Source organism: Adiantum capillus-veneris, chromosome 2 (genome assembly GCF_014529385.1).
Source record: "Adiantum capillus-veneris isolate H3 chromosome 2, ASM1452938v2, whole genome shotgun sequence".
NCBI lineage: Eukaryota > Viridiplantae > Streptophyta > Polypodiopsida > Polypodiales > Pteridaceae > Adiantum > Adiantum capillus-veneris.
Window position 1 is genome coordinate 126,680,303 of NC_140932.1, and position 13,311 is coordinate 126,693,613.

At 41.6% G+C, this 13,311-nt stretch overlaps 1 protein-coding gene across 1 annotated transcript; it reads left to right on the forward strand.

Annotated features, from left to right (window-relative positions):
- The first annotated feature begins 11,702 nt into the window (after nt 1-11,702).
- Nucleotides 11,703-12,936, forward strand: LOC147463570 (uncharacterized). The gene is made up of 2 exons (XM_086529298.1): nt 11,703-12,051; nt 12,215-12,936. Exons 1-2 carry the CDS (start codon nt 11,743-11,745, stop codon nt 12,479-12,481), a joined length of 576 nt encoding a protein of 191 aa, XP_086385424.1. The 5' UTR covers nt 11,703-11,742; the 3' UTR covers nt 12,482-12,936.
- The last annotated feature ends 375 nt before the right edge of the window (nt 12,937-13,311 follow it).

The following is a 13,311-nucleotide window of genomic DNA, read 5'->3' on the forward strand; positions in this document are numbered from 1 at the left end:
CGCCCCTACTGGGGTTAACTGGGTGGACTTTGGTGAAGGTCGACAGAGGCGATGTTGGCTATGCTAGGGGCGGTTCCCACTATGACTTGTCATCTCCATGGCTGAATTGTTTGATTATATTGAAAAAGGGGCACCGTTGATCCAAGCTGATGCGAACTTGAGATTTTTTTTTTTTGGAAATCCTGTAGCCCAAGCTGCTTCCTAAGTGTTCCTTCCTCCTTATTCTTGCTAAATCGAGATTCTCTCGTTTTTTTTTTGTTTTGTTTGTGCCGCCCGATGCTGCTTCGCGAAGTCAAGCCGAATCACTAACGCGATTCAAATTTCACTGCTTTCTTCGTCTCTTGCTCTCTCTCTTTCTCGACTTCACAATCCACAATTATTAGGTATTAACTTGGAATTTGAGACTCGACATACCGTATCTTGATCGTCATAAAGCCGAATTGGAAACCAGTTGCCGATTTGCCACCAATTAACAACCAAGTAGAATTTCTTCTGCAAATTCGATCAAATTTTTTTTGAATTTCCACGAATCCTCGAATCTTTGAATTGAAAAGTCGATGAATTGCAATTTGGAGTTTGTCGATTCGAGGAATTCCTTCTTGAGATTGAAATCTGGTGCCGATTTGTCCTCGAAAACCTCGCTTTGATACCACTGTTGGGAAAAGAGGGGGAGATCGACCGCTTAAACTATTCAACACAACTCCCAAGCATCACCATCAACCTGTCCACATCTTCTTCCAATTTCCAAGCACACACACACACACACCTAGACTATGACACACGCACACAGTGAACATAGAATTGACATAGACATGCTTGTAAGAGAGTGTAAGAGATGTGTAAGGGATGGAGACTAGATTAAAGAGTACACAGCAAAATAACCATAGCATAAGAGAGTAGAGAGGAGAATCTGCAAGAGAAAGGCCTAAATTTATCCCCAAACTCCACGGCACATCTCTTGTGGAGTTGGTATTTAATATATTATTTTTGAGTTTAAGGTGCCAAAAATTGAGGCCCCTCACCACTTCACTTTTGTAAATGAGTGAAGCTCATTAGTTCTTGCATGACCCATAAGGAGAGTTCCCACTACAACTATTTACAGAGCCATAGTGGCTTATTGAAATGATATTCTAAAATACTGTGCAAATATAAAATGGCCAAGAGTAATTGCCGTCGCCTCTTCATCAACTCCTCGCGTTCCACTCTACAAAATCATCATCAACTCAATTAGAAAATAAATAGACAGCACATAATTAACCTTTACGCCAGCTATCCTAATTGCAGCTAACCACTACAACAGGAGGGTGCCCAGTCTCGTAACAATACTCCTCACATTTGTTCAGTGAAACCTGCAAAGTAGGCTTGAGATATTCTGGTTGGTCTTTACGCAAGCCGCAATGAGGCTAAAATTGCATTGTTGCGTAAAGAGCTGGAATCGAAGATTATGCATAAGGAAGATGAAATGGACACTTTCCTTGCTAGTGTCAAGGATGTTAATGAGCAACTAATATCTGGAATAGAAGTCATTTCTGACAGTTCACTTGTGCAGATTGTTCTTGATGATTTGCCAGATTCTTACTAGACTTTTGCTAGTACTTGGAGACTTATGACCCAAGGAAATCCTGAAGTTGTCAAGTTTGATGCATTATGCACATTGTTGTTGCAAGAGTCACTTTCCAAAAAAAAAAGGACTAGGCAGCATGCAGTTGAACAAGCTTTTATTTCAAAGAAAAGGTGGAAACAGCAATGTACCACTTCTTATGGTTCTGCTGCGAGTGGAAAAGCTTATGTTCCTAATGCTTCTGCTGGTAGCACTTCTAGCAATTCTGGTGATAAGGGCAAAAAGAAGATGTGTTGCCACTATTGTAAAGCTAATGATCACTTGATCAAGCAGTGTCCGAAATTGAAGGCAAAAGAGGCTAGATCCACTACAGGGTCCAATACAAGTGCAACGATTGTAGAATCTTTTAACAAAGGAGACTGTGATGTTGATGTTGATGCATAATGGGCTTTTAGTGCAGAGTGTACCTATAATCTTGCTGTCCATGATGCATGCATGTCAGTTTGCTACAGATTCACGTGTGGTATTTTGACAGTGGTACTACAAAGCACATCACCTCACATCGTGATTTGTTCACCTCTCTTGAGTCTTTCCCTTATGGGAATTCAGTCACTTGTGCCATCAATGCCTCTTATCCGATTCAAGGAGTTGGAAAGATTGTGCTTACTGCTACAAATGGCACTCCTTTCATACTTGTTGATTCACTTTATGTACCTAGGATCAAGAAGAATTTTTTGTATGTATCTGCACTTGATAGACTTGGACCTGTAGTCAAATTTGTGGATAACAGATGTACAGTTCATTACTCAGTTTTGGTGATGAAATTGTTGTATCTGACCTTTTGTGTCGTGGGTTGTATAAGCTCACTTTGTATGACAAGTGTTGACAAAATTTTGCAAATGCAGATTCAAGGGCTATTTCAGATGCAAAACTGTGGCATGCACGTTTTGGGCATCTGAATTTTTCCAATTTACTGCATTTGCAGAAATTTGATATGGTTGCTTCTTTGACGTCTCTTGAAGCACGTGTCAAACATGTTTGTGAAGGCTCTATTTTGGGTAAAATGCAGCGTGCTAAGTTTCCAAAGGATGGGTCAATTTTCGTACTACATGCAGATTGCAACTTGTGCATAGTGATGTTTGTGGGCCTATGCAAACTCCATCCTTGGGAAATTACTTGTACTTTGTGACTTTCATTGATGACTACTCCACGCATGCATGGGTATATCCATTAAAAGCTAAGTTCGAAGTGTTCATTTGCTTCAAGCAATTTCTTGCTATGGCTGAAAATGTCTCGAAATGTAATATGGGCACCCTCTGTTCCGATCGAGAGGGGAGTATATGTCTCATGAATTTAATGCATTTTTGGCTAGTCCTGGGATAAAACACCAATGTACAATGCCCTATACACCTCAGCAAAATGGTGTTGCTGAGAGGAAAAACAGGTCTCTTACGGAAATGGCAAGATGTATGGTCAAGAGTTAAGCTTTACCACATTCGTTTTGGCTCGAGGCTGTCATGTGTGCCACTTATGTACTCAACAGGTGTCCTATGAAAGCGTTGTAGTCTATGAATCCATATGAAGCATGGCATGATAGAAAGCCATCTATTGAGCACATGTGTGTTTTTGGCTGTTTGGCTTATGGTTTAGTGCCACAAGCGCAACGCAAAAAATTGGATGATAAGGCTGTCAAATGTATTTTTGTTGGTTATGGTGCTGAAAGCAAAGGTTACAGGTTGTACCATCCACAAACAAAGCATATTTTAGTCTCATGTGATGTTGTGTTTGTGGAAGATTCTGTTTAGCCTTTGTTGTTATGTACTAGAGATAGTAATGTAAGCTCACAAGACATTTATGACACTTTGTTGCCTCTTTTCAGTGGTGGTGGAATTACGAATGTAAATTCCAATGATGAAAATGTACAGCCTATGGGGGTTTCTGAAAATGTTACAGATCAGCCTATTACTGATGCAGATATACATGATGTACTTGATGAGGGAAGGGCTGAAATGAGCAGGCTAGAGGTATGCCAAAATGGATGGTGCACACTTTGCATGACAGTAAATTGGATGCACCTTTGTCTAGTCGTACTCGTTCAGGTTCTCGCCATGCCTCTTATGCATCAGATTGTTATGCTTTGACTGTGTCTAGCTTACATCATGTTGAGGAACCTCTCTCTTTTGATGCACAAAATTCAAAAATTGGATGGCTGCCATGCAATCACAATATGATGCACTTATAGAAAATGACACATGGACTTTATGTGATTTGTCTCATGGCAAAAAGGCCATTAGTACAAAGTGGGTTTACAAGTTGAAACGCAAGACGGATGGTGAGGTTGATCGCCATAAGGCTCGACTTGTTGCAAAAAGCTATGCGCAGCAAAAAGGCATAGATTATGAAGAAACTTTTGCTCCCACTTGTCAGATGACTACTGTTCGTTTTCTATGTGCATTGGCAGCTCATTTTGGTTGGGATGTACATTAGTCAGACACATTGTTACTGCTTTCTTAAATGGTGACATATTTGAGGAAGTTTATGTAACGCAGCCTCGCGGTTTTGTCAAGAAAGGACAAGAGGACAAAGTGTGCAGATGTAAGAAGGCTTTGTATGGGTTGAAGCAATCTCCTCGTGCTTGGTATGAGAAAGCTGACACTCATTTGGTCAAATGAGGCTTTCGTAACAATCCAACAGAAAGCACATTATATGTCAAGTGTGAGGGCGATGTACTTTCATTGTTGTTCTTTATGTGGATGATTTGTTGATCACTGGTCCCAACGAGGCCCATATTGCTGAATTTAAGGCTGATTTGAATGCTACTTTCAAGATTAAAATTTTGGGGATGTTGCATCATTCCTTGGGTATACAGTTTAAGCAGTGTGATGGTGGTATTAATAGCCTTGTGTCAGAGAAGTTACATAGAGACATTGCTATGTAAGTTTGGACTTGAGCATTGCAAACCTATTGCCACTCCCATGGAAACAGGTTTGAAGTTGAGTCTACATGATGCTGGTGATCCTGCTTATGTCACTCTTTACCAAAGTGTTGTTGACTGTCTCATTTATGTATGCAACACGAGGCCGGATATTCAGTTTGCACTCTCACAAGTCGGCAGATTTATGGATAGCCCAGGGTCTAAGCATTGGTAGGATATCAAGAGGATTTTCCGCTACTTGAGTGGCACTTACATCTTGGCTTGTTTTGTCCCAAGGGGGGATCATTGCCACCAGGCTTACATGCTTTTTACGACTCATATTAGGCTGGTTGTTTTGACATGCGAGTGTCCACAAGTGGTTTTTGTTTCATGCTTGGCAGTTCATGTATATCATGGTTGAGCAAGAAGCAACCTATTGTGGCCACTTTGAGTTGTGAGGCTGAGTACAGGGTAGTCTTCACACAGCTATGGTTGAATGTGTATGGCTTAGACGCCTTATGGCTGATTTGGGTGTTGGACAGGACACTACCAACACTATCTACACTGACACGCAGAGCGCATTGGCAGTTGCGAGGAACCCTGTTTTTCATGCTCGCACAAAGCACATTGAGGTGCATTACCACTATGTTAGGGAGAGGATATCAGTAGGAGAGATCAGCTTGGCTTATGTGCCAACACACGACAACCTTGCAGATTTTGTCACAAAGGCATTGTCTCGTGAGAAGTGAGAAGCTTTCCGCAAAGCTTTGGGTTTACTCCCCTTTGTGGACTGATCATGTCATCAGGGCATGGCACTTCCCTTTAGTCATGTGCTAGCTCTTGTTTATCACATCACTCCAGGGGGGGATTTGTTACCTTATACATGTGGTAGTGATGTGTGTGAACACACTTAGGACCGTCGGGGCATTTTTTCCCTCTTTAGGAGGTTTTTTCCCCGTGCATTTTATATACACCCATCACTCTAGGGCTATCTATGTTTTCATTGCACACTAAGTAATACACTCTCTATTGTGTGCCTTGAGCTTTCTTTGTCTTCTCCAAGCTGTGTGTGTTTGCCTACAACCCTAATTCCAACAGTAATCGATGAAATGGCATTCATGGAAACAAGATTGCGAGTACCGCTGGAGTGCTTTTGGAGAATGTATGACAAGAGGAAGACGTTTTGAGCTGACCCGTCGTGGTCACTCGCAATGGGAATGAGGAGTAGCGAAGAAGAACAAACGCTAGTGTATGCACAAAGGTACATGATGAAGGATGGGGGCTCTATGGGAAGCATAACCGGTTCGGGGATGTTGGATTTGCCGAGCCAAAAGGCATTCATTTTGATGGGTGATTGGAATATATGGCAAGGTCAATTTTGACCAGATGCAATATGTTTTGGATTATCAGATATGGTTTTGGCAACCTCGTGATGGTCGGTCATTAATACACAAAGATAACTAAAGGTTGCTTGGGGTATGGCTTGGTAGTTTTGCTGCATGGTGCTTGCGAATTACACCAGAATTCGGGTCCTATAGGGCTCCCTTTTGCAAGGATATCACATGTACAATGGGTGTCGGGGTGCATCGAGATAACCAATAGTTTTTGGTTTTTAATGGGGATGCACATTTGTGGCTCGAGATTACCTTATTTGAGGCTTTTTGCTGGTCAGTTGTGTATTTGTTGTTGACACACTTAGTGTCAATTTTATGACTTATGTGCTTTGTTAAATCTAGTAGTTTGTCTTGCTTATCTCTATCGTGTTTTGGTTAGGTTTGGCCAGGTGTATGACAACTTGTGGATGAGAGACTCAGTATTTGTTTATGGGCATAACTTAGTTGGCTTCACAGGTTTTGTGTATGCTAGATTATTGGTGAGATTTTTTGAGATTTTGCTCGAATTATAGGGGGGAATCCTGGCGAATTTTTTTCAGATTCTTGTCATACTTTACATAGATCTACATTTTACTTTTTGATGGTATAGTGGTCAATATTTACTCCCACTTTGACAATGATTGAGTTTAACTCTCACTTTTGACAGGTTTTTTCTTGAACATGGCTTTGTTTCCTTGTTATATGCTCATTTGGCTATAGCTTCCCAGTAGTTACATGCTTTTCCACTATTGTCAAATCATTGCAGGTAGTTGTTGTAGGATGCATTTTGAGCACCGTGTTTGCTCACTACTTGCATATATGGTTATATATTTTATGCTCGATTGAGTTGTTTGTCCCTGGATTGGCCTCACTCCATTTAGTGACACTATTTATGCTTGCAGATCTCGTGTTGGTGCTTGCACTCAGTAGATTTACGATTTTACATTGTATACCTATTGTAGAGCCATTTTATGCATATACACTATTCACTGGTCTGACATCTATCATGTGTGACATTTGAGAGGCGACAGTGATGACTTGTGAGAGACGATGGTCTTGTAGTTATCGATATATGTGATCTTGGCATTGCGGTCACACATGACACATCGGACACCACTGATTCAAATATATGAGGCAACATCGAAGATGTATGTGTGATGCATGTGAGATTTTGACATAGGCTAGAGAGGTGGCTTCATATGCCAGTGATGATGATGTCATGCTGATCTCTAGCATCCCTCTTGCTTACATGTCTGGTACATGTGAGATTTCTTCTCAGTGTTTACTAGATGATTGTGCAGTCTTTCACATTACATCATGTTATGAGGGGTTTAGCACGTTCTCTAGTGGGAGGCTTGGCCATGTTCACTTGGCTGATGATCCAACATATGACATAGAGAGTGCAAGAGATGTATACTTATCATTACCTAGTGATGCATCCTATGTGCTACGACATGTTCGATATGTTTCTTAGTTGAGACAGAGTTTGATCTCAATGAGAGAGTTAGCAGACTATGGTGTCAGATTGTCATAAAATCTAATATCTAACCAACCCAAATGATTTTCTCATATTAAATTGATCACTTAATGTGGGAAAATAAACGGGAACAAGGCTTAAGATATAGACATGTGCTTATAGATCTATCTCAACACGGGGCCAATGGAAAAGGGGCCCAAATGAGAGATGGTCTATCAAAGATCAAGGCTAACCAATGGATCATAAGACTTTAGGGTTAGCTTCATTGAAGACCTCCAATAATGAGTGTAAAAGTCCTTTGACCTTAGGTAAGCTAGGGCTATGCTTGAGGTGGGAACCCGACCCAAGCTTAAGGTGCTTGAGGTGTTTGTTATGCTTGATGACTAAGGTGCTTGAGGTGCTTGATGATTGAGGTGCTTGATGATTGAGGTGCTTGAGATGCTTGATGATTGAGATGCTTGAGGTGCTTGAGATGCTTGATGATTGAGATGCTTGAGGTGCTTGACATGCTTGAGATGTTAGGGCTGTACTTGAGGTGAGAACCCATCCCAAGCTTAAAGTGCTTAAGGGCCAATCTTGTGGTGGGAACTGGGTATATGCATGAGGGGCTTGAGGTGTCAAAAGGTCAAGATTCAATCCCTACAAGGAGGGGGTGAGCCCTAAAAGAGGGGGGATGAGAGAGAACACCCACACACTCACACAAGGCATGCATGGTACAAAGAAAGCAAAAGGGACACTTGTCAAGTTCCTCCTCATGTTGCCCTCATGGTGTGCCTGAAGCCTATTGGTTGGCCACCGAAGGGGTCCAATGATAATTTAGGAGATTTAATTAATTGATTTTGCATTTATCGAGTCCTCTCTCTCAAAGGAAAAGGGGGACACTTGTCCCAAGACTACCCTTGTTGCTTGTAATGCCTCCTGCTTGTGATTGGCTAGGCCTAGAGGGGTCCAATGAGCTCCAACCATGAGCTACAAGGGGGGGTCGACCCAAGCAAGTTAGGGGGTTGCTTAGGGGATATACTCACCCACACACATTCACACGCACTCTCATTGTGTGCTATGGAAAGTGCAAGAGCTCCCTCTCCTTGTCCAAGCAAGTAGAGGTTGAGAGCCCACACAGACACTCTTGGCTATGGAGTGCAAATTCTTCAATGCTTAAGCTTTCCATCTTCTCCATCTTCATTACTATGCTATTATGGATGCTAGCAAGAAGAGTTATGATAAGTGAGGAATTAATTCTTTCTCCTATGAAATGTTTCTTCTTCCTCTTCCCTACCCTCATTCCCTGCTAGCTCTCTCCACCTTCGAAGGTGTTTGAGGTCTTGGGACTGAGGCTTGGGATAGTTAATGCTTTCTTCAAAGTTTATGTTATGCTTGTGATGCGTGAAGCTTACCATATTCATTGCACCACATAGGTCACAATGAACACAAAGATTGTACTGTAACAAGTCTCTCTTAATGGGAGAAATCATAATACAAATGCCTATTGGAGGGGGGACCGGCTCCACCTAAATCCGGTCCTCAACTGTTGTCATGTTCTCTAAGTTCTCTCTCTTGCAAAAGTATTGTTCATGCCAAGTTAACTAATTGCTATGTCTATGTTGTTATCTTCAATTATGTTCACCCGCTATGCTCACAAAGTACTCTCTCAAAAGTATTTCATTAATTTCCGCTATTCTCAAGTTAAATAGGCCAATTCCATTACACAGATACTGCTTAGAGAGCAGCCTTTCTTGATGTATTACAGATCACTAGTGATTGCCAAGGGAGCCCGAAGTGGCTTGGTATATCCTTTCCATGTATTCTCATTAATTTCCGCTACTCTCAAGTTAAATAGGCCAATTCCATTACACAGATACTGCTTAGAGAGCAGCCTTTCTTGATGTATTACAGATCACTAGTGATTGCCAAGGGAGCTCGGAGTGGCTTGGTATATCCTTTCCATGTATTTGAGGTACGAAACATGTAGTCTCGACTTTGTTTGTTGGCATGTGATGAGCTAGAGATGAGACATTTCTCATTTACTAGTGAGCTCATGTATGCAAGAGACAAAGCTTTTAACTGTGCAGGACATGTAAGTAGACTCTGTAGAGATAGAGGGAGAGTAGTGGTACAATAGTGAGACACAACAACAGTTTCTGCAGATAGAGGTAGAGCAGGTCTGCTCCTTATAGACACAGACAGAGATGACAGACATGGAGCTCTTTGATACGCTCATGCTAGAAGTTGATGAGTTGATGCCAGGACACATAGTTCGCTCTACGGATGAGAGGGATGTAGCCATCCCAATGTTAGCAGTGACACATTCATACGTGATGAATAGTCCTAATTAGCACTAGTCTCGTAACCTAACAAGACATAAAAGTGTCCTTTTAGGGTTTTGGAAAAAAATCCAAAACCATAGTAGATCCACTCGTTTTGAAAAATCCTTTAATGAGATTATAGTTCAAGGACTAGTACATGTGGAAAAAATGAGAAACTTGCAAAATTTCTCATCTCTTGGTCATAACAAGCCTCCAAAATTGACGGGCTAGTGCATTTTGCCCAAAACAGTCATTTCTTACGGTTGATTGCATATAAATAAGAGTGGGGACTTTTGTAGGACATGAGATGAAATTCCCCGTTAACTCCAATGGGTTGGTGATCAAAACATATGGTTGCTTTTGCCTCACTTTTTTTTGGGGCAAAAAAATAGGTACAAAAAAGTTTCATTTTTGCCATTCTGTGGACCTATCATCAAAGTTTCTATAGTCACGCTCAATATTGATACTATATACATGTTTTCTTAGTTCTCTTTGGGCCTTTGTATTCAAAATGAGCCATGGAACATGTCAAAAGAAAAATGGATCTCTTGCTAAGTGGAACCTTGGGGCCAACGATGAAATGCTAAATACAACAAACATGACAAAGCTGGGTTTAACATTATGAACTCTAAAATCCCATAGAAACTACTCAATATCTAGCCAAATTTGTAGTTTATGATTAAATATGGTTAATACCTACAAAATACACACAATTGGCCTAAGAAACTAGCAATATTGAGAAAGCTATACTTTCTACACTAAAATGTCTCGTATTCTTCAACAATAAAAAAACTCAACTATCATCATATACTATGTTATATAGCGTATTAGGTCCCCCAAAACTCAAGGAAGATTAGCTTTATGTTATACATGTCACTTACAAAATCAAAATTGCATTTGGATATCAAGGAAGCCACCAAAAAAATCATAAAAGTATTAATTTTGGCCAAAAAACAGGATTGTGCAATTCTTGTAAGCTGGTCATAACTTTCAATTTTAACACTTAGTACTCCTTAGAAGCATCAAAACATGTTGAGAACTATAAAGGCTTATCCTCTAGCAATCTAAAGCTCACAAAGATGAAGTTTTGAGTGGTATAGTTACAAAAATTTGAGAAAAAACACAAAACAGAACCCGTTTTTCACACAATTTAGGTTAAAAAATGTTGTGCAAAAGTAGGGTTAATGGTGAGATCGATATTCCGAAAAAAAAATCAAGTTTTTTTCATCTCATAAAGCAACTTTGTGGATATATAGCACCTAGAAATTTATTTTCATACTCTCAAGCAAAATGGTCACTTAATAGGACACAAAAGTGTCCAAAGACATACAAGTGTCCTGTTACCATTCTATTGCTAATGATGCAGTGTATTCAAATAACGTTGATGAAGCTAGTACAAACATGTTCGCACAAATTTTGTCAACGTTTGAGCGTCTCATGTACGACTTATTAGTGTTGAAGCCTGACCTAGCAACATGCAATTGCATGTAAACCATCAACATATGCATGCTATGCAATGATTTATCATCATCATGAATATGTGTTTGCACTATAGTTTCTTCAAGTGTTTTGGGATCTTGGGGTTTTAACATGCTTCCTAAGCTAAACATATCCGATGTGTGTGTGTGTGTGTGTGTGTGTGAGTGAGAGAGAGAGAGAGAGAGAGAGAGAGAGAGAGAGAGAGAGAGAGAGAGGATGCACACATGTAGCAAACTCGGCTGAACGGCGGTGAGGGGAAACTGCAAGCCTCGAATCGGTCTTTCGCGCACATGCAGAGAAATCGGCGCCGTTCGTGAGCTTGTTAGGAGCCTTTTCAGCGTGTCAGAGCCTGTCAGTCAATCACAAGCATTCCCGCTCCACCAACGGTGCTCGCCGGCTACAAACGACAGTGAAGGGGGCAGTGACGTTCCGATAGAGCCGGTGGCGCAACGGTGGGAATCCTACAGGGGCGTCGTGGGCCTGAGGTGGGCCTTGTGCACTTTTCGAACGCTCAGAGAGCGCTGAGGCGTGCATGTGCGCACGCTAAGAGAGAGCATGACTCGTAGGAGAGATTTTTAAGTCTCTTAGATCCTTCGTCCTTCCAATTATACAAGTGGGCATCGCCCTTCCCGGACATGGAGTCCTCCCAGAGAAGAGGAGCAGGGGTTGCCTCCAGGAAGCGCAAGCAGGAGGGACGTGGTAGAAAGAGGGCGAAGAGGCTTCGGGGCCTATTGGACTCGACGGTGATGGTGAGGCATGTACACGGACTGACAGAGGAGCATTTGAGCGATTATTTCCAGAACTATGGCGATGTAGCGCAGGTGCGCCTGGTGGAGGAACAGGCATACGCCTTTGTCACCTTCCAGGCGAAGGAGACGGCGCAGGGTGTAATTTCTGCTTTGAGCAGTAATGAAGGCATCACGGTTAATGGCCTTCACAAAAAGGTAAGAGGGCTCCCCCATAGGCCCAACCCCCTGCTCACGCACGCACGCACGCACGCACACACACACACACACACACACACACACACACATGTGCGTGCTCTCACTGCTTTGTGCGAAATTGTCTTTGCTTCATTGGTTCTTCCTGTGATGTCATCTGCTGTAGGTGCAAGTCTCTTGGGCAGCTGAAGGGCTTCCCAAAGATGCCAACTCTGGCACCCACAAGGAAATTGACTCCATCAAGAAGAAGAAAAAGCATCTCAATCACGTGCAGGGTTTTCGATGCAGGTGCAAATCTCGATTGTTTATCTCAGCTGTGGCTTCTGCCGTTGCCTCATCAGGAGTGGTTGTCGAAGGGAACACTCCGAGGCCGCCTTCTGCCTCAGTAGACATTTCTAATCGGGAGGTAATTGCTTACGATGACTGGTTATAATTTCCTTAAGGGTAGACAGTTTACTTAGTTTGAGGTGAGAGGCAGAAACGCGCGCTAACAAAATGGGCAGCTCCAGCATCGTTCCCCACATTGCACAACTGTTTGGCATATTTTGGTGCATTGATCAGGCAGAATAGAAAGATATACATAATGTAGGGTTGAGAATTTAGCTGACTGGGTATTGGGGGATTGAGTATTTGTATATCCAAGAAGGAAAGGATTGGGCATTTGGAGATGCATGCTTTGTATCATTAATTTAGCATATTTGACCTTGTAAAATTCTGCATTGTAATAAGCTGGAATTGCATTCTAATCGGTCTGTGTAATGGAGGAGTGGTTGAGGTTCTACATGTTCTATCTGAGCTTTAGAATGAAATACAAGCTCGGGCTTTTAAATTGCTGGAGTAACTTTTTGTATGGAACTTGGCTAAATAGAAGCGTGTATTGGGTGTGGATTTCTATTCCTTTTGATACTTTAATTTGGAAGGCTATAGTGGAACTCCTTTTTTTTTACCACGTAGAAGTAGAGATTGATAGAGAAGAAAAAGGTGCTGTGGTGCCTTTAATGTTGTGCAAAAGATGTCGCCATGAGAGACGAATTTGTTTGAATGCTATATCTTAAACCAGCAATGCCTTAATTCTCCATAAAAAGGTAAGGTAATAAGTGGCCATGCGATGGTTTTATCAAGGCTGCCCATCATCAAAGAAAGTCCCAATAATGATTGATATGTGGGCCTGGCTATAGTACCCAGGCATTGCGGAACAAGAAGAAATGTTAAGAAACAAAGTTTTTCAGATAAAACCAGAAAATCACCATGCATTTTCGTGGG

What these genes read in the sequence shown, in the direction of transcription:
- LOC147463570 (XM_086529298.1), top strand. Translation starts at nt 11,743, where the DNA reads ATGGAGTCCTCCCAGAGAAGAGGAGCAGGGGTTGCCTCCAGGAAGCGC. An exon ending in TTAATGGCCTTCACAAAAAG is followed by an intron (nt 12,052 to 12,214) that starts GTAAGAGGGCTC and finishes CATCTGCTGTAG; the next exon opens with GTGCAAGTCTCTTGGGCAGC.